Source organism: Protopterus annectens, chromosome 9.part0 (assembly GCF_019279795.1).
Source record: "Protopterus annectens isolate FY-2018-M chromosome 9.part0, PAN1.0, whole genome shotgun sequence".
Taxonomy (NCBI): Eukaryota; Metazoa; Chordata; order Ceratodontiformes; family Protopteridae; genus Protopterus; species Protopterus annectens.
Genome location: NC_056743.1, coordinates 1064269405 through 1064292782, shown reverse-complemented (window position 1 = coordinate 1064292782; position 23378 = coordinate 1064269405). Strand labels below are relative to the sequence as shown.

Here is a 23378-nt window from a genome sequence, read left to right as displayed (position 1 = left end):
TCCCATACTTGTTGTCTATCAGTCATCAGGTACTTCGGCAGAAGCCAATGAGCTACTGAAAACCTCTGTTGGGGAAAATGTGCCAGCATAATGCCAAGATTTCTGAGGACCAAGGAAGGCAGCCCATCTGGACCGTCTACTTTATTCACCCTAATGGAAACCACTTTGTCTTATCTGAAAAGGAGAAGGCAATGAGAGAAATTCCTGTTTGTGTACCAGATGACCCCTATGCTGATACTGTGTTAGGTAGCCACAGTTAGTGGTACGCACACTGTTACTTTACATAGCCTGCTAGTGATACTGGTATATTGCAACTTGAGCTCTAAGGTTGAATTGATGGATATCTACAGGATGCAGGTTTGGATAATTAGCTTTTACGTTTTTTATTGATTTATATCTTTTATTTTACACTTATTAACCAGCACAGTTTTCAGCTGCAAGCCAAGCTGCAATACCAGAGACAAACAAAGATGGTCAGAGACATAAACACAATGACGCTAATTATGTAGGTGCAGCTGAATACAGCTTCACAATGTTCTCCAAGGGTTAGTTCTGGCCGCTGACTTTACTGTCAGATGTTTAACAGACAGCCATATCACTAGAAATCAATGTTTCTGATGTATTTGTGCTGAACTGTTGACACTACAAGTCCTTTTATAAATGGAGGCCTCTAGAACATAGAAAAACATTATTTAGTTATGGACTCAACTGCAACAATGATCATATATGTATATATATGTATATATATATATATATATATATACATATATATATATATATATATATATATATACATATATATATATATATATATATATATATATATATATATATATATATATGTATGGGTCTACTTTCATAGACCGAACGTACGAATCACCGACACACATTTTCCCCACCCCAAACAACCGACAACACACCACACCGACAACTCAACATACCGAACACCAAAACACCGACACAAAAAACGCCAAATACACATTGCACACAACAACATATCCACTAACCTTAACCTAAACCCTAACCCTAACGTCCGACACTACAGCACTTACCCAACCGCACCTAACCCTAACTCACTTAACACACCCTAAATCTCAACACGTCACTATCGCACACTCACCCTACCTGCACCTAACCTAACTCACTTAACACACCCTAAACCCCAACACCGTCACTATCGCACACTCACCCTACCTGCACCCTAACCCTAACTCACTTAACACACCCTAAAACATTCAGCCCATCACTATCGCACACTCACTCCACCCGCATTCTAACCCTAACACACTTAACACTACCCTACACAGCTCTCGTCACTTCCACACACTTACCTCACGGAACCCTTAGTCCGACACCACCGCACACTCACATTTTCCACACACTATCCTAAAATCCCTCAGTATCGTACACTTACCTGTCCGCTCCCCAATACTACATCTGTCACTTTCGCACACTTACCGTATCGCGCTCACACGCTGCCGTTGTCGGTCTCTCAGCCGTCGGGATATCGCGTTTTCGGTAACCTACCTGTTCGGTCGTTCCGTCTCGGTCTTCCGGGTGTCGGTAAAGTGGCACTTCGGTCTATGAAAGTAGACCCATATATATATATATAAAAGACACACATACACACACACACACACACACACACACACACACACACACACACACGCACACACAATATGAAAGGACTTAATTAAGAAATTGCTCTTGGAGACTCGTAGTTCAGAAAAGAGATGGCAACTGGCCATGAGCAGGCTATGCTGTGGGATAAATGCTCCAGCCCTCCTCTGAAGATGCTGCAGTTAGTTTTAGAGCTTGGCAGTCACTGAACTGATTTCTGTCCCTAGAGTACAAGGTTTGATTCCTTCCACCTCATGCCTACTGTGTGATTCTGAGCAAGTCACTTAACCAGGCAGTGTTCTCAGGTTAGCCTTGAAAATGGACAGCTATGTCCAATGGGCTTACCTGTTCCACAAATAAGCTAAATAAGAGTAGCAGAGGTAGGCTATTCATATTAAGAATCTGAGAAGGCAAACTCTGAACTATGCTGTATGTACATAATTTTGCGATTTCATAAGCAAACTGTTAAAAGGACTAGGTGAACAGAATGATGTACAAAACTGTGAAACAGTATATTTAATAGCATATGTCCAAAAATAACTTACCTGCTTCTTACTCAGGGGTTGAATCACAGATACATTTTCAATCTTCTGTGTTCCAATCACTGTATTTAAATAAAACACTTCAGAGGAAACACTTTGTATAAACACCGAGTAAAAATTTGTATTACTGATATTTAAGGTGGTCTGAGGAGGAAAGAAAAAAAAAAAAAGAAGGAATTTGAGAACAAGTTTTATTTACAATTCATTCATTCATTTGATAATTGGGTACATGAATTTTTTCAAAGCACCCATTTTAATCTCATCTTAACACACAGCAAATCAAGTAAACACAAGAGATAATTATACCTATAAACAGCAAAAATTCATTGAGTAGTAAAATATGTAAAATATATATCATACCAGCAACACTAAATAAAACACTACGCTAAGTGGTTAAGAAAAAAGAACTAAAGTTTGGGCACAAGAGTTAATTAAAAAGAGAGAGAGAGAGAAACAGTGCAGTTACAGAGGTTGGGCTGTGGTGGCTGATGAATCACACAAATGAGGTTGACCCAGGTTCACCACCCACCACAACCCCACCTCCAAACAAGGTTGACCTGGGTTCACCACCCACCACAACCCCACCTCCAAACGAGGTTGACCTGGGTTCACCACCCACCACAACCCCACCTCCATTAGTTTTTTGGATAGCTATCATCTCAAAATACATCAACAGTAGCATGGTTTAGTTTGATCTCTACAGGAAACCAACCAGGATAAACACGCTGTTACACTTTGACAGCATGCACCCCCACATTATCAAATGTAATGAATTTAAGTTCCAGGGCATGAGATTAGCCAAACTTTCAAAAGAATTCAAAGCTTTCACCAAGAACCTCATTAACCTGAACAATGATTTTCTAGACAGAGGGTACTCAAGGGGGATGCTCAATGGCATTGTACACCCTTTGAAACAGAGCAGTGACCCATCTTTATAAGATCCAGTGGGTAGGCAAGATAGAGGATTTAGGGGCTACACTGTGGACCTCACCACAGAGGCTAGGTAAAAGGTATGGCCCTCACATACACCCAAGATTATTAACATACCAGTGATACCATCATCAATAACTGGGTCATAATAGAGGACAGTAGGCAGCTTAGGGAGAGTCTTTGAGCAGGCCCAAGCTTCACCTTTAAGAGGGATAAACGTATTTGGGATTTCATTGAAAGTAAATGGGAACACACAACTCATTTATTTAGAGTCACTCATAAACACAGCCCCCTGACCGTAGATGCTGCCCCTGTATGAGTAGTTCCACTCCTTTCCAGTGCCCCAGAACTGGAAAGCTCTCGAGCAATACAGTCCCAGGAAACTGCGAGAGTGTAAGTTACTGGATGCAGTACAAGTCTTGCAATGACTTTTATGTAGGGAAGAATATTAATAAATTTAAAAAATGCATTGCATAACAATTGTCTGAAATTAAATAAAAAATTCTCAGAAACTATCTGGCTATACTCCTTAATGATTTTCTGAACCACAGTGGCTTTACACTTCTAGATTTGGACAGAGTTATTACCATGCTTTTAGGGGTTATAAAAATGCCCTACTAGAAGCACATTAACTATCACGAAAATTAAACTTGATGCTTAAAGAGGCCAAGGGCTAAATATCAGTTGCACTATTAACAGTATTTTAACCCTTATGAAGCATAACTACTGATGATCTGTGGAACTGGCTGGAGTAATTTCCTGTTAAAGGTGCATGCAGGTCACCACAGCAATACTGTTTACCAGCAAACAAGACTCTCACCCAAACTGATTAACTAAGATACAGCAGTGACCACCCACAATATGGTTAAACTACAGTTCCAGGACACATTCCCAATTATGATGTTACTTGTAGATCAGGTGAATTTCTGGAATTTATTTTTAATTTTTATTGAAAGAAAGAGTCATTTGCCCCATAAAGACAGTGTCTTATCTAACACAGGAGCTTAAAAATATACTTGATTTTTGTTGTTTTTTTTGGATTTGTATATACAATCATTTTTAAATATTTTCTTAGAATGATTGATTTGAAAGGTGTCCGAAAGGGATTTCAAATAGCAAGTGAACATTTTGTAACACTTGGTTGTGGACTAAAAATTTTGTTGGATTTCTTTCTTTTCATAACTTATTTTGGGGGTACACATATTGAGGATAGACCTGCTTGTATTTTCTTGGCTGAAAGTGCAAATCATGGTTTCCATACTAATTAGATGAAAGGAGGACACCCAATCCAATGCAAGACAGGCTCCAGAGAATTATAGCCACCCTCCAGTATTAAACACCACCATTAGTAATCTTAAATCTATATGTCAGCATCTCACTGTATTGTTACTATAAGAAAAAACAGTCATCCACCATCATCAATAAAGGGTCTGGATTTCAACTTCATTTATAAATAGTCTTCGTACTTTACTGGGAGAAGGTAAGTAGCCATCAGCATAAGATTACTGCACCACTCTTTAATCCAAGTGGACTAGATCAGCAAGAAATAAAAAAAAGGTCTGTAGCCTCCTAACAGTCCATTTAAAGGATATCCATTTAGTTTCAGAAATAAGAGACCATTCAAGAAAGAGAATGTTTATAAATGTGAAAATGAGTTCTGTGATTATTGGGACCCAACAATATCCCTGGCTTTGTTTTATATGAATTACAAAGTGAACTGGCATCACATCTGTGTGCTCTGTTCACTCAAAGCCTCATTTCAGGCTTTGTCCTGACCGAATGGCGCACTGCTACAGTCAACCCTCTCCATAAAGGAGGTGCGACGACAGACCCTGGAAATTATCGCCCCATTAGCCTGATGAGTCTGATATGCAAGGCTATGGAGTGCATCATCGTGGATCTAATTAACAACGATATAGGAAACTCTAGATCCCATGCAATTTGGTTTTGTGAAAGGTAGATCATGCCTGCTCAACCTGGTTGACTTCTTTGAGTCAGTCACCAGAGCGGTGAATGAAGGTAAGGTAGTTCATACAGTCTACCTCGATCTAGCCACGGCCTTTCATACCATTCCTCACTCAGGAATTATTGATAAACTCACCAAACTAGGCATCCACCCCTATATCGTTAGGTGGGTTGCAAATTGGCTGACAGATAGAACACACAGTGTGAAAGTAGCAGACTGCAAGTCAGACTGCCAAACACACAGTGTGAAAGTAGCGGACTGCAAGTCAGACTGCCAACCAGTCACGAGTGGAGTCCCACGGGGATTTGTCCTGGGTCCTCTCCTGTTTGTTATCTACTTCTCAGAAGTCCAGGCCAATACGGAGGGACTCTGGTTGATAAAATACACAGATGGCTGCAAGCTGGGAGCCATTATTAACTCCCCAAGTGATGCAGACATCCTACAGAAAGGCCTCATTGAGACAAATGACTGGTCTCGAAACCATGACCTTAAGCTTAATGCCAAAAAATGTGTCGTCATCCCCTTTGAGAAAAACTCAATTCCCACTAATTACCACATCGATGGGAGCCTACTGAACACTGAAGGTGTTATAAGAGATCTGGGGACACAGGTTGACAGCAACCTCACCTTCGACCACCACATTGCCACTGTGAAAGTGGCAGTCCAGAAAGTCCTTGTATGTGGCACATCTCATTACCAAGGGTTCTGCATCCAGGAAGACAGAGGTCATCATTTCTCTCTACACTTCCTCATTAGACCAATCAGAGTATAATGTCCCATTTGGCATGTACCTCACTAGACACATGCAACAGCTGGAGAGGCCACAAAAGTACTTCACAAAGTGGATCCTAGGCCTTAAACACATGTCCTACATGGACAGACTCAAAAAACCTAGCTATTTTCAGTCTCGTATCATCTACTAAAAGGTGATCTCTGCTCGACTTACAAAGCCATGCCCGACCCAGCTCTGTTAGAAATGCTACATCTAAAGAAATACCAATCCCTCCACATCACATGCTCCAGAGACCTCAACCTCATAACCACAATCAACAGAATGTGCTGGGGGGACAGGTTCATAACCCAGAGACTGCCCATGCTCTGGAATAGACTTCCCATACATGTCAAGCAGAGCACCTCACTAGCCTTCTTCAAGAGAATTCTTGATGAGTGGATGTGAAATAGAAAGTTCACCCCGGGGGTCACTCCAGTGGCTCTAATTGATAGAGGGACTGGGAACTAACGACAGGTGGCACAATGCCAGGGTACTTCTATGGGCTAGGCTTGTAAAGGCCCTAGGGCCATTAGCCTATTACACACCTATGAACCTATTATAACTGGTTTTGTGTCATCTAGAAGATTACATAAAAAGCACAAGACAAGGATCATTTATACAGCAAATCACTAACTTGCCTGAAAGATCAGCTACACTAGCTCTTTTCAAAGAGTAGTTACATCAGTTATAACAAAATACTGGAAGGAATGATTACCTGTGGATTGGGCTGGTTAGATGTGCTGTAAGAAGTAAGGAACACTTATCAGTATCACAATTAGCTGTGCAGCTAGCTTAAATGACAAATTTCAGATTCTAATCACCCCAAAATGGACTTATGGATGATGTTTCAGAGCTGTAGCTTGCTCAGCAATGCTTATAACACAGCCATGGAAGATGAGAAATGGGATATAAAGCTTCAGCAATGAAGAGCTCAGTACACCTTCCATTAAATATCTAGGAAAGTAAGCAGTTAAACTCAGTACTGCTGAAAGAAGGTTCCCTGGAATACATCACTGAATTAACTGTGGATTTAACATAGTAATACTTCAGATTTCTAACTTTATCCATTATATCTGTAAATGCACATATCATTGGGTTCATTTAACTCATTACAGCCTAGTGACGTCTCCAGGAGTTTCTGCAGTTACCTCCTACTGCGCCTCTAGGCATCAAATATTGCCTGTTGATAGTTGCATTAATAATTTCAAAACCATGCTACATACAAGGTATCAGAATATTTTATCTTGAAGTATCATGATGGCAAATATAATTTTATTGATATATGACCTCTATCAATTAGTACTTGTTAGAACTGTAAGGTGATAAAGGCTGAAGCCACACCTACTGGGAGCTAAAGGTACACACTCAAAAGAGCTCTACTGGAGGGAATGAGTAGGAAGGAGGGTGCCCATCTTGAGCCGTGGCTTGGATTAAGCAGCAACACTTAGACTCTGTTGGTGAAGCCAGACCTCAAGTTAATTCAGCTTATTCTTGACACTGTCTAGGCACAGCTGAGATATCCTTATACTCCTATCCAAAGTTTTAGTAGAGCAAGGAGGGGAGAGAGGCTGGGATGGTTAAATAAGGCTAGTACAGTAGGAATTTCATGATAAGAACAGCATATGACTAGTAAGGAAACAGGTATGGACATTCTTGCTAAAGGCTCTTTCAGGGCAGAAAATTTGCCAAAACAGTCATGCTATAGCCTTTAATTGACCTCATTTTTAAGCTGAAACATTCAATGACACACCTAAGCAATATAAGGATTCTTGATGTTTTACAAGGAACAAAGGTTAGTAAAGGACATATGTTAACATTTCCATGGCAGGACTAGCCACGCGATGGTGTAAAGCTTAGCTCTAGAGGATTGTCACTGTTATAGTGACACCCTGACCCCTTGTGGGAAAAAGGGGTTGTGGATGAAAGAATGGATATGTTAACATTTCTGTTTCATGGAAATGTTGAAGAAAGCACTAGCATAGTAAAAGTGAGAAAGCATGAAGACGAGGAAAAGTAGAGCTGCGTAAGATCTTACCATAGCAGTCCATGTCCTCCTTCTTCCTGCTGCAGTATTCTTTACAAATTGGATATCCCATCAGGAATAGCCGAATGTCTGGCCAGCATACCAAAGCCTTAGTACCTTACAGATGCTGTACATCAGACGTATGTCCTTTGTCAAAAACAGAGTACACAGGTGATGTACAAGAACTTAATCCTCAAAACTGAGGACTGAATTTTCCCAGAATAACCAGAGCGACCGAAGAGGAGAAGCAAGGACTTGTGCGTCAAAAAAGGGAAGAAAAAGAAGGACGTCCTCAGCCAGAGAGAAAGCCACACAGAAAAACAGAGGGAAGAGGCTACAGCCCTGGCAGAAGTAGCACAGAGCTAAGAAGAAAGCAGTTTACCATGAAAAGAATAGCAAAAGGAGATGGTCTTAGAAATCCGGGAGGCGATGATCTGTTTAGAAACAGCCAAACTTAAGTTTTTTAGAATGGAAAGAAATAAAGAGCATCTCAGTTTTCCTTATACCCTTAATCTTATCTATGTAATATCAGGAATTGTGTATGTAGATCCAAGTTAAGAAGAACTCTCTCACTATCATTTGAAGGGAAAAAGGAAGAAAAATGAAAAGTTTGATTCAAAGTCAGATAATTAACTACTGTGGGCATAAAAGAAGAATTGTTATGAAGAGAAACTCTCTCACTCTGTGAAAGACCAAAAAAAGGTGGAACTGCCAAGAGTGCCTGAAGTTCAGTGGGGACAAGAACCCAGAAAAACAGGCTGGGATGCAGAGAAAAATGATGACTCCACCATGGGCAAGAGAGAGATGAGAAGAAGCAAAGGATGACAGTTTTGAAGACAAACAATTTTGAGATGTCACTGAAACTTCGTGCAAAGTCTGGCAAAAGGAATCATAGGAATGACATATGACATGAACACCAGAATGCGAAGAAATTCTCTTGAGGGCAGTACAGAGGAATAAGAGACTAAAAATAAACTGTGAAGGAAAGCATCTAGAGAAGAGGAAGCAAAGCCATTTTTGTTAAGGTCTGAACCCTGCAAGTCAAAAAAAAAAAAACATTTTTGTGAGGAGGAGTAAGAACACCCTGAGATTTACAATGAACCCCACACGTGGAGAAGAGGCATAGTGTATTCAAGATTCTGAAGCAGAAGGTGCTGAGAGGGGGCATGAATCAGGAGGTCATCCAAATAAGAAAAATCTGACCTCCTAGATGTCTACAGAAGGTTACCACTAGGGCCAGGCATTTGGCAAAGATTCTCAGAACTGTAAAAAGGTTAACAGTTAAAGGAGAAAACTGATACTATAAAAAGAGGAAACAGATAAGAACATGAAAGTAGGCATCCTTCAAATCCAGAGACACCAGGAAAGCCTGAGGAAGCAACAAGGAGAAAAGAGACTGGAGAGGCAACATCTTGAAAGAAGGAACTTTCAGAAATATGTTGAGAAAGGAGAGATCCAGATTTTGCCTGCAGGAACCTCTTTCCTGGGAACCAGGAACATCCTGGCATAAAATTATTTGCCCTGTTGAGACAGCAGAACTGGCTGAATGGTTCCCTAAACAAAACGGACTTGTAGAATTGAAGAAAAGTGAGGAAGACTGTAATGGGGAGGTTGGAGAATGCCTGAAAATGGAGAAAGTTCTTCAAAATCATGAAAAAGCCAGTTTGAATGGTGGGAAGTACCCAATAATTGTTTTTTTTTTTGCATTGATGGACTGGACAGGACAGAGTCTATCTGAGGGCAAGAGGAATCTGGCAGCGGAGCAGAAATAATTGAATGTCATATGGTGGCAGAGTTGACAGGGAAAATAAGGCTTTTGACCCTTAGAGCCATTAGAAGACTTATTAGGGAAAAACTCTCTTGGATGACCTCTTCATCCCAGAAAGTTGCGTCTGCTGCCTCCAGACAAAGGAACAATTTAGAGGGGTAATTTCTGTAAAACCTGAGACTGGCAGTAAGGATGATCTGCTTAAGATCTTGCATGACAGTCTCCTTATCCTGCAAGGTCTTGAAAAGCTCAGCTGCAGCAGAGCCAAAAAGATTCTGGTTGTCTAAAGGAGTCCAGCAACTTAGCTTTACCATCTTCAGGAAGGGATTGTAGCCACAACCAGGAATACCTCCTCATAACCAACCCTGATGAAACCTTCCTACAGGAAGCATCAGCAGCATCATAACTACATTTTGCAGATAGAGATGACCTACTTAGGAAACGGTGCTCAAAGGTGAAATGGCAGAGGACTTCTGAATGACGCATATCAAACAGAACATCCCTAAGTATAGAAGATGTAGCACATATCTAGTCACATGGGTCTGGTAGTTTAGTTCTCTGAAAGCTAAGGTGGCGCACTTTTTTCCCCACACCTTTCTATAGCTCAACTGTCCTTGTCAAATGTAAAAGTTTGGATGAGGACAGCAATTTAGAAGGCTTCACAGTAGCCCAGGAATTCACAACAGGATAAGAAGATGGGCTTTTATATAAAAACATCTGAGCTTCAAGAACTGAACTTGTCATGTGAGCTGGGAGTCAGAAATCTGGGAAGCTGAAGAAAATGTCTAACAGACCATCCAAGACTGGATCGCTCACGCTCACACTCACGCTCACGCTCACGCTCACACTCACGCTCACACTTTCCTTTCCTGGATGACATGTAAAAGGTAATATAACTAAAGGGGGAAAAGGAAACATGTTTGTGGACATCCTCTATCAATAGGCTTTACAACAAAAGGAAGAAACTGTTGTCCAAAGGTAAAAGGGAGCAAATTCCAAATTGGAAAAACTCCCTCCTTTGCCTCAGCAAGCAAAGATCACTAGTGAAAACCTCCAAGGCCAATTATGAATTGAAACTAGCCTCCATAACAAAGGGAAGCCATAACGTCTTCTTCGATTATGTCAGGAATCTCTGTGGCAAGGCCCAGGCTTGTTCCGAATTAGTACTTAACAGTATCACTCACACTGATCCTGTTGACTTAGCCAATCTGCAAGCCGATAGGTTCAGCACAAACTTCACCCCCCTGTCCTCCCCCAAAGGCCCTTTCAACATCCCTGATACTCGTCCCACACCTCACATTTCCATAGATCAGGTGTTACAGGCCCTATCCAAGGCAAAAAACACACCTTCCACGGAACTGGATAGTATCCCAGGATGTATTCTGCATCATCTCCAGAAAGAACTGGCTTAATCATTGAGCACCCTATTCAACTACAGCCTAAGTACTGGCTTAATTCCAGCAGAGTGGAGAACCGCCATTGTCATCCCCTTGCATTAAGGTGGTGCCACTACTCACCCTGGAAACTATTTCCCCATTAGCTTGACAAGTCTGCTCTGTAAAGCCATGGAGCACACTATGGATCTCATAAACAAGGACATAGGCAATCTCCAAGCACTTGACTCCACTCAGTTCAGATTCATCAAGGGCAGATCTTGCCTGTTGAATCTGGTTGACTTCTTTGAGACTGTCACCAAGGCCCTGGATGAGGGAAAGTCAGTACATACAGCTTACCTTGACTTGGTCAAGGCCTTTGACACAATTGCCCACTCGAACATCATCGAAAAGCTAACAAGACTTGGTGTAAATCTCTACCTCATCAGGTGGGTGGCCAACAGGCTCACCGACAGGACCCTCAAAGTCAAAATAGACACCTCCACCTCTGATAGCAGACCTGTCACTAGTGGAGTTCCCCAGGGATCTGTCCTGGGACCCTACTGTTTGGCATCTATGTCTTGGAGGTACAGGCAAAGACAAAAGGCCTGTGGCTGACCAAGTTTAATGACGACTGTAGGTTGGGTGCTGTCACTGACTCCCCAAACGATGGTGACATACTGCAAGTGGGTCTCACAGCAACTAATGACTGGTGCCACAGTCATGACTTCAAGCTAAATGCAAAAAAATGTGTCATCATACCATTTGGCAAAAACATGACCCCTACTGATTACCATATCAAAATCAACCCCCTAAGAACATAGCCTGTGGTGAGAGACCTGGTCACTCAGGTTGATAACCTCACATTCGACCATCATGTAGCGGCAGTGGTCAGAAAAGCCTTTTACTTTGTTCATCTCATAAGTAAAGGGATTGCATCCAGAAAAACAGAGGTTATTAAATCTCTATACTCCCTCATTAAACCAATAATTGTGTATAACGCCCAATTTGGGATGTACCTCTCTAAACATTTGCACCAACTGGAAAGGACACTGAAATACTTCACAAAGAGAATCCATGGCCTCCAACTCCTGTCCTGTGCAGACAGGCTCAAATCACTATCACTCTACTCGGCATCATACAGATTGCACAGGGGTGATCTGTGTCTTGCCTATAAGGCAATCTCGGACCCTGCCCTATTAGAGATGCTTCATATCGGCAAGTCTAACTCTTCACTCACAACCCACTCAAAAGGCCTGAACCTAATATGTGACATTAATAACTCTGAAATATTAGCCGCCAAATTGCAACTCAACAAAAATAAAAGCATCAACATCATCTGTATGTATATTCCCCCAGGCAATAATGTAACCACACTTGAAGACACTCTTCACTGGCTATCAGTTAATTAACCCTAATTCTAGGAGACTTTAATATTGACTGGGCTTCTTCTTCTACAGAATCCCCATCTACCCACATCAACCTGCATGCATTTACTCAAACCATAAACACCCCTACCCAACTAGGTAAACCCAACCAAAAAGAAAGTATACTCGACTGGATATTCATTAATAGTAACCCCCAAAGTGACCACCTCCTCACTTACATAGTTAAGCATAAAGTCATTAGTCCACCACAACCCTAACTCAGAAAACTCAGAAGCAAAAAAAGACCTTGACCCTGCCAAGTTCCAATTGGAACTTAGCTCTTCTAACTGGTCTGTACTCATGCACCTCCCCTTAGAGGAGGCAGTTACCTATTTTAACAATAAATTTCTCAAAATTCTGGATCTACATGCACCTGCCCGCTTAAAGTGAACAAAAGGAAAAACCACACCATGGTTCTCCAAAGAGTCTAAACTAAAAATTACCAGCAGAAATAAACTCTGGACTACATGGCACACCACTAAAGACTCTCATGATCATGTTAAATACTGGCATGTTAGGAATGAATCTAAAAGACTAATCTTACAGGACAAAAAATAATACTACTGTAAATTACAGACAGCTAACCAGAACAATCCTTAGAAGTTCTGGGCTGGGCTGAACAATCTACTTCATCTTGGAAAAAATCTATACCTACCCCCGCTGCCACCACTGATAAACCCCCAGATGAGGTTGCAGATAGTTTTTCTTTACCAAAACTATTCAAGCCCTAGCCACCCAGTTACCTCCCAGCTCCCCTGACCCTGACATTACCACCATTAAAAATCATCTCACATTTAGCTTCAAACCAGTGTCCACATCACTTTTCCATAAATTGATCAAAAAATTAAAACCCACCAAATTCTCTGCTGACCATCTCCCCGCTGAGTACCTGCAAATAGCAGCAGATGCCATTGCCTATCCAATTTTGATTCTAATCAACTGCACCATATCAGAAACTAACATTCCCACTATATGGAAAACATCCTACGTAATCCCACTACATAAAGGAGGTTCCTCAACTGAATATTCCAATTACAGACCCATAGCTATACTCTCTCCTCTAGCAAAAATCATGGAAAAATGTATACACAAACAATTCATGAACCACCTAATCCAAAATCACCTCTTAGCTGATACCCAGCATGGTTTTCGTCCACACCACATCACAACCTCAGCCCTAATGACTTTTACCAATACAATAAACAATAACCGTAACAAAAATCTGACATCCTCTGCCCTCTTCTTGGACCTTTCTAAGGCGTTTGATATGGTCGATCACCAACTTCTGATTCGTACCCTGCAAACTTTCTGGCTAGATTCTAAAGCCCTTTGTTGCTTCACATCCTACCTTAATGGGAGACAACAGGCTGTCCTCTGGCAGAACAAGCTCTCTAAACTGCTACCAAACACCCTTGGAGTACCTCAAGGTTCCATATTAGGACCCCTACTGTTTTCTAATGACCTGCCGACCATCTTACCACCATCAGCTGTATCCAATATGCTGACGACTCCACACTGATCTGCTCAGCTACGTCTTCCACAGACTTGAGGGCTGCTACCCAGTCTACCTTCTATACCATAGAAAACTGGCTCTCCAAGTGCCAGCTACCACTTAATCCCATAAAAAAACAAAATGCTCTTATTCTCACCAACCCAAAAGTCTGCTCCTTTCTCCTTTACCATAAATGCAAAAGATGGAACAGTTATCTCCCCCGACCCCCATACAAAATTATTGGACATTATTATTGACAATAAGTTTAAATTTGACCTACATGCGAGTCATACAATCAAGATAATCAATAAAAAAAACTTTGGTCACTCTATAGACTTAAGGCATTCCTTACCCCATCAGCTAAGATGGCCATTGCTCGCTCCCACCTTCTTTTAACACTTTTATATGCCTCCCCCCTTCTCTACAATCTAAACAAATCTGAACTTAATAGACTCTCAACCTGTCATAATCACATTGCCAGGTTCGCCACAGGCCTGCCATTTAGAACCCACCACTGCATCAACCTCCAACAGCTTGGGTGGCTGGAACTTCCCAATCTAATCCAATATAATCTGCTGATCATGGCTAACAAATGGCTAACAAAATCCTCTATAACCCAGACAATACACCAGCCCTCAAACATATTATCCTCCCCCATAACAATCCAAGACTACTCCAAATCCTCGAATAAACTACAAATTCAGACAGTTAAAATTTACAATGCAGCTGGGAATGCCCTCCTTCCAAACATAGCAGGTAGAGCCTGGAACATATTTCCAGCCGATATTACTTTGCTCTCCTCCCTAGGCCAATTTAAAGTGAAAATCAAACAACATCTGGCATTAAACTGGCTATGCCACTACAACAAGCCTGGCTAAATGCAAATATATGATGATGTATCCATTTAACTAGCTACTGTTAAATTTCTCCTGTCTACAATCAGGGGTAACTTTTATCCTGTAATCCTGTATTTTCATGTTTACCTTTGTATTTGTTAGAACTACCATATATGTAATTATGTCTCATCAGTCATTTAATGTAATTTTATTCCTTTGAGCTTATCTCCCCGGGCCACCGCTGAAAATAGATATCGATCCAGTCGGACTATCCAGTCAATAAGTGTAAAATAAAATAATCATTAACAAAACCTGATGGAGAGACAGGTTTGTCTCAGAGAGGCTGCCCCATCTCGGGAATAGACTTCCCATACACGTTAAACAGAGCATCTCACTTACTCTCTTCAAGCACAACCTTGAATGGATGGGAAACCACAAATTTATCCCAGGGGTTCCACCTGTGTCCCTCACTGACAGGGGTGACAGGTGCTGACTGAGGTTCCTTTTTGGGGATAAACTCTTGGCTAGGCTTGTAAGGGCCCTAAGGCCATTAGCCTAGTAACCTCCTATGAGCCTGTGTGCCTATAAAGGGGAAAAAGGGAGGAAGAGACCCTAATTGGGCACTTATCTTTTGAAGGCTTGGAAGCTGTAGTAAAAAGAAAAATGATATGCACAATTAATTCAAAAATTAGTGCTCAGACTGGTGGTAAAGTTCTAAAGATTAGGCACTTGTATGTCACTTATCTATCCCATGACCTAGATGGGGAACATGCATCTGATGTATGGTGTCTGGAGAGAGTTAAGGTTTTGGTATGCTGGCCAGGTGTTCACCTATCCTTGGCAGGATATCATTTTTGTAAAGAATGTTGCAACAGTGATATGGAAGGACATCATAATGGATGCAGACTAACACATGAATTAAATAATCAGGTTAACAGAAGACAGGATAGTGGTGGACTGATCAGCTTTATGGTCAGAAGCACAAAAAGGATGATGTTAAAGGTATCTGGTTATCCAATGAGTTTAGCTAGCAACAGCAAAGTAAAAAAAAAGTATATTAAACACAAACAGAGGAAGGGTTTAAGGAATACAGCTTAGTACAGGAGATGCTAGTGAATCAATATCTAGTAGAAGTTATATTATTCCAAAAAATTAACTATTAACACCTACATAGTGTGGAATCATACCCCTAGCAGCCTACATCCATCCTTGCATTCTAGAGTATTTGCAGTAAAATGAACATAAAAAGCATGAGATAAACAAATGTAAATATTTTCTGAACAATAGAAACTATTAAAATTGTGCAAATAGCAATGGTAACAGTAAGAAGTATTATTTACAGTGCATTCACAGTCTTTACATAAATATTGTAATATATTAGAATGAACATAAGCCAAGAATTATAGTTTTTTTAAATTTCACAAACAAATTGTCATATCATATAGCAATAACCAATGACGTGGGTGTGGTATATTGAAGATTTACCCACGGTGAAGCCAAAGTGATTAAACAAAGCCAATCATGGGTAAATCTTGAATATACCACACCACAGAGTCAGTTATTACTATTTATACAATGACCTTATTTAAGAAAAAAATGACTTCCTTTTCTTAAATAACTTTGTATAACTGCACCACAGTGCTCTTCTGCTTCTTCCTTGGTAGCTTGGTGCACTGCTGATGTACTGCGCAAGCGTATGGGACTTGCGTTCCCATGCTTACATAGTACACCAGTGCCAACGTAGAACAGAAGATCTCCATTTGTTTTTGTTTTTTTTTTTAAGTTAAAAAAAAAAGAAACCTGGAGGCTTTCAACGTACAAGAGAGACTGGGCAGAGAATTTTGCATACAGTACCCGATTATCCTTTTATTTTTCTCTGTACCATCTCTCTCATTCGAGTCTCCAGTTTTGTGAGTTTATTTAAAAAAAAAAAAAAATGAAAGAAAAGTAATTTTTTATTGCATATTTTAATGGAAGAATGTCAAGGTGACAGGACCTTTTTTAACTGGTATATGCTCAGATTTTACAACTGCCATGCTGGTTGGGCTGACCAATCAATGTGCTACTTTTTGAATGCTAATGGCCAGTCACTGTATAATGAAAAATATACAATCTAGTCCTATTTTGTTAGAACTTTTTTGATAGCCAAACATAAGCTTTAATGTGACAGCAAGAAATTCCTAGTGCAAGTGTTCTCCGGTTTGATCCTCGGGTGGGGTGCCTTCTGTGCGGAGTCTGCATGTCCTCCCTGTGGTCGCGTGGGTTTCCTCCGGGTGCTCCGGTTTCCTCCCACATCCCAAAGACATGCAGTAGGTGGATTGGACACTCTAAATTGGCCCTAGGTGCGAGTGCGTGTGTGCCTTCTGTGGAAGGTTGGGCGCCGGGCTGGCAACTTGACACTGTAAAACTCCACTGCCAATCATGAGCGGACAGGTGATCTGCTGTGGCGACCCCTAACTGGGAAAAGCCGAAAAAAGAAGAAGAAGACAGAAATATGAAAACATCCTTAATTGCATAATTAGCAATACAACACTGAATATCTTTCAAGATGCACAGATTACACTGCAAATATCAACATCATTTAAGGTTTCACCTGATGTCATGAAATAGTTTCTAAGTCACATGTTTTTTGAAGTATTAAGTGCATATTGAAATATTGTTTGCTTTCATAATTACTAACAGACAACTAGTAATATTTTAAGTACAGCGTGACATAAATGCACACTGTTGGCCAGAAAAGACCAAATTTAATACAACACAATGAAAAACTTCAAAACTTTCAGCTTGCTAAAACAAAATAATATAGTAGGTGTAACATGGCAAAGTAGGAAATGTAAGGCACATGTCTTGATGCAGAAAGAGTGAGGCAGGAGTATGCTAAGTAAAGAGGCACCCAAAGCTGAGACCGAATAAAGAAATTTATCTTCCGGTCATGGACACTTTTAATAAAGGCTGGAAGCGGTAGCGAGAAGGTACACCAAGTATCCAAAAACAGACCAAAAGAAGGATAATATTGTTCTTCAAAATATCACCATGGTTATAACTTTGTTATCAGTGAAAAACATCACTTCACAACAAAACTAGTTTTACACCAAAACAGTTGTACTGTCTGCATGCCTGGTAGCCCTGTTTCTCAGACAGAAAAGGGAAACATGCCTTGCAGGTTTATTAAACAGCAGGCTTATCACAGCTAAACCTAGTCAGAAAATAAGGAGCAAACAATCATACAACTGCCACAACATTAGGTATTCACTTAAAGGAGATAAGGAAATACAGCAGAGGGACTCAGAAATTCATAGTTTATTTTCCTTACCATCAGGGTGATGAAAACTTGTGAGCTGTTCTTGTCTAACCTGACTTGTGCACTCTGAAAACCATTGCCCTCTATTAGCACCGCTCGTGGGAACGAGAAGAACGCCACAAGAACAGATATCAATATGCAGGCAATAACGGAAAGGAGAACGTATAATTTCCTGTAAGCCAAAAGAAAAAAAATAGTTCTTTGATAACCTGCTGCACAGTAAAAGCATGGAAACAGTCAGAGCAATAGCTTTATTTATTTATAAGACTATCACAAGCTTTTGATGCAGAAATGAAAAAGCTAGACTATGCATAAAGAGACATAAAACACAAATGTCCTGCACTGCATTATGTAGGTAGCGAAGCAATCAATAAAGAACTAACTACGCTACACATTACATCCTAAGTACATCTTCTTGTGCTCAACATGAACCTCAGTACTAAAAGTTAACTGAGCAATTGTATGCATTAATAAGCAAGACTTAATGGAGGTTATATGGTGCATGAGCAAAATTTAATAAAGGTTGCATGTTGTGTGTGCCTGTATTGTATGTATATATATATATATATATATATATATATATATATATATATATATAGCTATGGATCCCCTTCAAAACACCTAAAGTTCATAACATCGAAGCTCAAAACACTGAGACCATAACATCTAAAACCCATAACGTCAAACTCATAATCTCGAATTTCATAACATTGAAACTTTGCATCACAACTTCAAAGCCTACAAATCACATGTAAATAACATCCCACCACCTAAAACACCACCAAAGTAGTAAACACACTTTTCACTACGTTTCTGCAGGGGGGCAAACCCCCCTGTACCCCCATGTGGGGGGATCCACCCCCACCCCCACCCCCACCCCCCTGTAAATTAAATACACCAGCTCCAAGATCGCACTACAGTGGGGTTAGGAAATATTTTTCCCCACTGTAGTGCATCTGTGCTGTTACCAAGAATTGGTTTAAAACTATCATTTAGACAAACAGCACCAGAGACAGGGGCTAAAGGTGGAGGTGTCTCAACCTATGTTAGTAACAAATACAACTCTAGGTTGGTTAAACCGGATGATGCCCTGGTGTTCATCCACATACAATTCTCTACAGACAATGTTCCCTATCATGCACTAGCCAGCCACATTTCACCCATTATGACCCACAAAGTTCACAACTCTTACCTAGACCTATTAGAGGCACTCACCATCCAACCAAATACCCTATTCATGGCAGACTAACTACCCCTCTATAGTCTGTGAAACACTACCTCTAACTCACAGGCACATTGTTTCTATGACTTCATCAATACAAACACACTGGACCAAATAGTGCAGTCTCCAACCAGAGGATCAAACATATTGGACCTACTACTTACCAACATGGGAGTGGATTGCCCCCCCCCGCCCCGCCCCATGTCACGTCCCCATTGGTGAAGTCAGACTATACTGCTATCTCCTTCAAAATAAAATTCAACCCAGAAAACTCAACCACGCTCACAACAGTTAGGAACTATACTAAAGCAAATACATCCTATTAAGAGACAGTTTGTCAAAATTCATGGTTCCTGAAAACTCAGAGAACATAGATATCTATGCAGAATTAATTTACAGAAACACTGAGACCATAACATCTAAAACCCATAATGTCAAACTCAATCTTGAATTTCATAACATTGAAACTTTGCATCACAACTTCAAAGCCTACAAATCACATGTAAATAACATCCCTCCACCTAAAATACCACCAAAGTAATAAACACACTTTTCACTACCTTTCTGCAGGGGGGCAAACCCCCCTGTACCCCCATGTGGGGGGATCCACCCCAAACCCCCCCCCTGTAAATTAAAAACACCAGCTCCTCGAGATCGGGTTTGGAAATACTAAATATTTTTTCCCACTGTGGTGCATCACAATTGTTGGTTTAAAACTATTTAAAAGACAAACAGCACAAACAGCACAGGCCAAGGGGCTAAAGGTGGAAAAAGTATTAGTATGTTATACAAACAGTAACAAATACTAACAGGATGATGCCAGTTCCTCCACATCCATCTCACAGACACATTTCTCCACTACAGACCCCTTTCACACATTAACACCACAGAGCCCCCATTATTCCACCCCAAAGTCCAACCAACTCTTACCTAGACATCCAAGAGGCACTCACCATCCCATAAATGCAAATACTTCATATCATATGTAACTAAAACCAGGCACATTGTTTCTATGACTTCATCAATACAAACACACTGGACCAAATAGTGCAGTCTCCAACCAGAGGATCAAACATATTGGACCTACTACTTACCAACATGGGAGTGGATTGCCCCCCCTCCACACCCCATGTCACGTCCCCATTGGTGAAGTCAGACTACACTGCTATCTCCTTCAAAATAAAATTCAACCCAGGAAACTCAACCACGCTCATAACAGTTAGGAATTATAATAAAGCAAATACATCCTATTAAGAGACAGTTTGTCAATATTCATGGTTCCTGAAAACTCAGAGAACATAGATATCTATGCAGAATTAATTTACAGAAACCCTGTACAAACACAGACATGGCTGCATTCAGGCTTCTGCACCTGCCAAAAAGTAAGCCCAGATCTACCACCAAAAAATAAATCTTACCTTAACAGGCTATATAACAAAATAAAAACGTCATGACCAAAATCAGAAAGGGCAACTCTCATAGAGACAATAGCTCTCTTATTCAACTAAATAAGAGACTAAGTAGCCTAATAAAGTCCAGTAAGGCATATTACAAGGTATTACAAAGGTCAAGGTAGCCTCACAGGCCAAGGAGAATCACAAAGCCTTCTTCAGTTATGTCAGGAGTTTTAAAGGTAATACTCAATAGTGTGCAAAACTAGTGGTAAATGACACAACTTTCACTGACTATAGTGACATAGCAAATCTACTGGGTGATAAATTTAGCTCCAACTTCAACCCACCCCCACTACCAACTGTGAAATCCCTTCTAGTATGTCCCCCAACTATCAACAGGGAGCAGCTTCTGAAAGTGCTCACTAAGGCCAAAAATCACTGCTTCAATGGGCCCCAGCAATATCCCCGGTTGCTTCCTAAATATCATAAAATATGACCTAGGAGGACCACTTGAGTCACTCTTCAACTACAACCTCAAAACTGGTTATATACCAGATGAATGGCGAGCTACAACAATCATCCTTGTTCATAGTCCACAGGCAATCTATAGACACTGGACCCATTCCAGTTTGGCCTTGTTAAAGGAATGTCTTGCATACTTAACCTGGTAGACTTTGAGAGGGTCACCATGTTTATGTATAAGGGGAAACTGGTGCACACCACCTACTTTGACCTGGCCAAGGCATTTGATACAATACTCCCACTCAGATATTATTCACAAACTCTCAGAACTAGGCATAAATCCCTACATAATTTGCTGGATTGCCAGATTGCCACAGATAGGACCCAAGAAGTCAGGATCAGTGAAGACCACCTCCACCAAGTGACCAGTCACCTGTGGAGTACTTTCGGTCTCTATGTTTGGCCCGTTTCTGTTTGACATCTACTTCTTGAAAGTCAAGGGTAATATCAAAGGCCTCTGGCTCACCAGGTTTGCAGATGACTGTGAATAGAGTTCCCTCCCATGACATCAACATTTACAAGATGCATTAGCACAAATAAATGAATAGTGCAAAAAACATGGATTAAAACTAAATGCAAAGAAATGCATTATAGTGTCCTTTGGGAAAGCATCCACCCAAGCTAACTACTTCATCAATAAAACACCCCTAAGAGTTGACCCGATAGTTAGAGATCTAGAAACATAGGTAGGCAGTAATCTGGGATTTGACCAAGGCATAGCCATGATTGTAAGAAAATCATTCTGTCTCATCCATCTCATACACAAGAGTATGGCATCCAGGTCCAAAGAAGTAATAGTACCACTCTACTCAGCCCTTATCAGACCCATCACTGAGTACAATGTCCTTTGGCATGTACCTAGCCAGGCACTTGCAACAGCTGGAATACACAAGGGCTCCTCAACTGAAGAATCCAGGGTATGAATATCCTGTCCTACACTGATCACCTTAAGGTCATATTTCTGTACTCAGTCTCCTACAGGTTACTAAGAAGTGATTTATGCCTAGCATATATGGTGTCCTCAGATCCAGCTCTGACAGATCTCTTGCACATCCACAAGACAAAAACGAAAAACACTAGATCCAAGGACCTAAAAACTTTGTCTGCAACATAAACAGAATCTGCTGGAGAGACTGGCATGTCTCAAAGTATCCCTATACCATGGAATAAGCTCCCCATCTACTGTATGTGAAGCAGAGTTAATGCCTGACTCTGTTCAAAGAAAACCTTGATCATTGGATGAGAATTCAGAAATCCACCACTGGTCTGGCCCTCATGTTTCTGATGGACAGAGGTCAACAGTAAGTAAATTAATCCCCAGCTGACACACACACACACACACATACACACACACATGCAGGCACACACGCATGCACACACACACCTTCACTACCTCCTTACTAACAACCCACTATATAGGTGGCCAAAGGACTCTGGAGAAAAATGGGTCGGGTTTCACAGCTAGGCTTGTAAACACCCTGATGGCCTTTAGCATAGTTTGAACCTATGAACCTATTTTAATTTACTGAAATTTTCAAGAAACTATCTGAAAAATGAACAAAGGGGGTTCATCTTGGGCTGAGCAACCCATATATGAATATCAGTGGTGTCACACACATTGATGAAACACCATAAGGAAAAATAAATTAGCTAAATATATTCTCTGGTTTAATTACCACTGAACTAAACATATTCCATCAGAACTGATATAAAACAAGATCCTAACTTTCTACAGCAATTAAACTTTTTCATAGACTTCCTGAAAATTCATCATCACAGTTAATTTCACATCTGCTTTGTCTCTAAGGAATTGTTCATATGAACCTGCCCTACCCAAGCAATTGTCAGAAATGTGGACAAAAAAACTTGAATTTTTATTTACTGTATGCTTAGCAGCTTTCTAATTTCTTTCTGATTTTGTGTCTTCTGACAAAATGAGGACCAAACAGTGTATAGTTCAGTGTCTCAAGGTAGTGAACAGAAAGGAGTCCTCCTACTGCCAGGAGCAGGAAAGTACAGTTGTGTACACTTACCATAAATGTAGGTGTTCGAATATATTCACTGTTGCAGTCCTGACTTGTGAGATTTCCCACTGTTGAAGCCCTTGGCTGGCCTGAATACCAGAGAAAAATCTCCCTCCTCCAACAGCTGGAGGATGCCCTGACCTACATCAGTAGACGTGGGTATAAG

General features: G+C 40.7%; 1 protein-coding gene across 6 annotated transcripts in view; it reads right to left on the bottom strand.

Moving 5' to 3' along the window:
• TMEM106C (transmembrane protein 106C) overlaps positions 1-23378 on the bottom strand; it is a 305831-nt gene that overhangs the window by 52844 nt on the left and 229609 nt on the right. For all 6 annotated transcript variants that reach the window (XM_044083879.1, XM_044083875.1, XM_044083878.1 and 3 more), the window contains exons 4-5: positions 18063-18222; positions 2166-2306 (exon numbers count right to left, since the gene is read on the bottom strand). In XM_044083879.1, coding sequence (XP_043939814.1) covers positions 2166-2306; positions 18063-18222 — 301 coding nt within the window. The remainder of the gene's footprint in view (positions 1-2165; positions 2307-18062; positions 18223-23378) is intronic.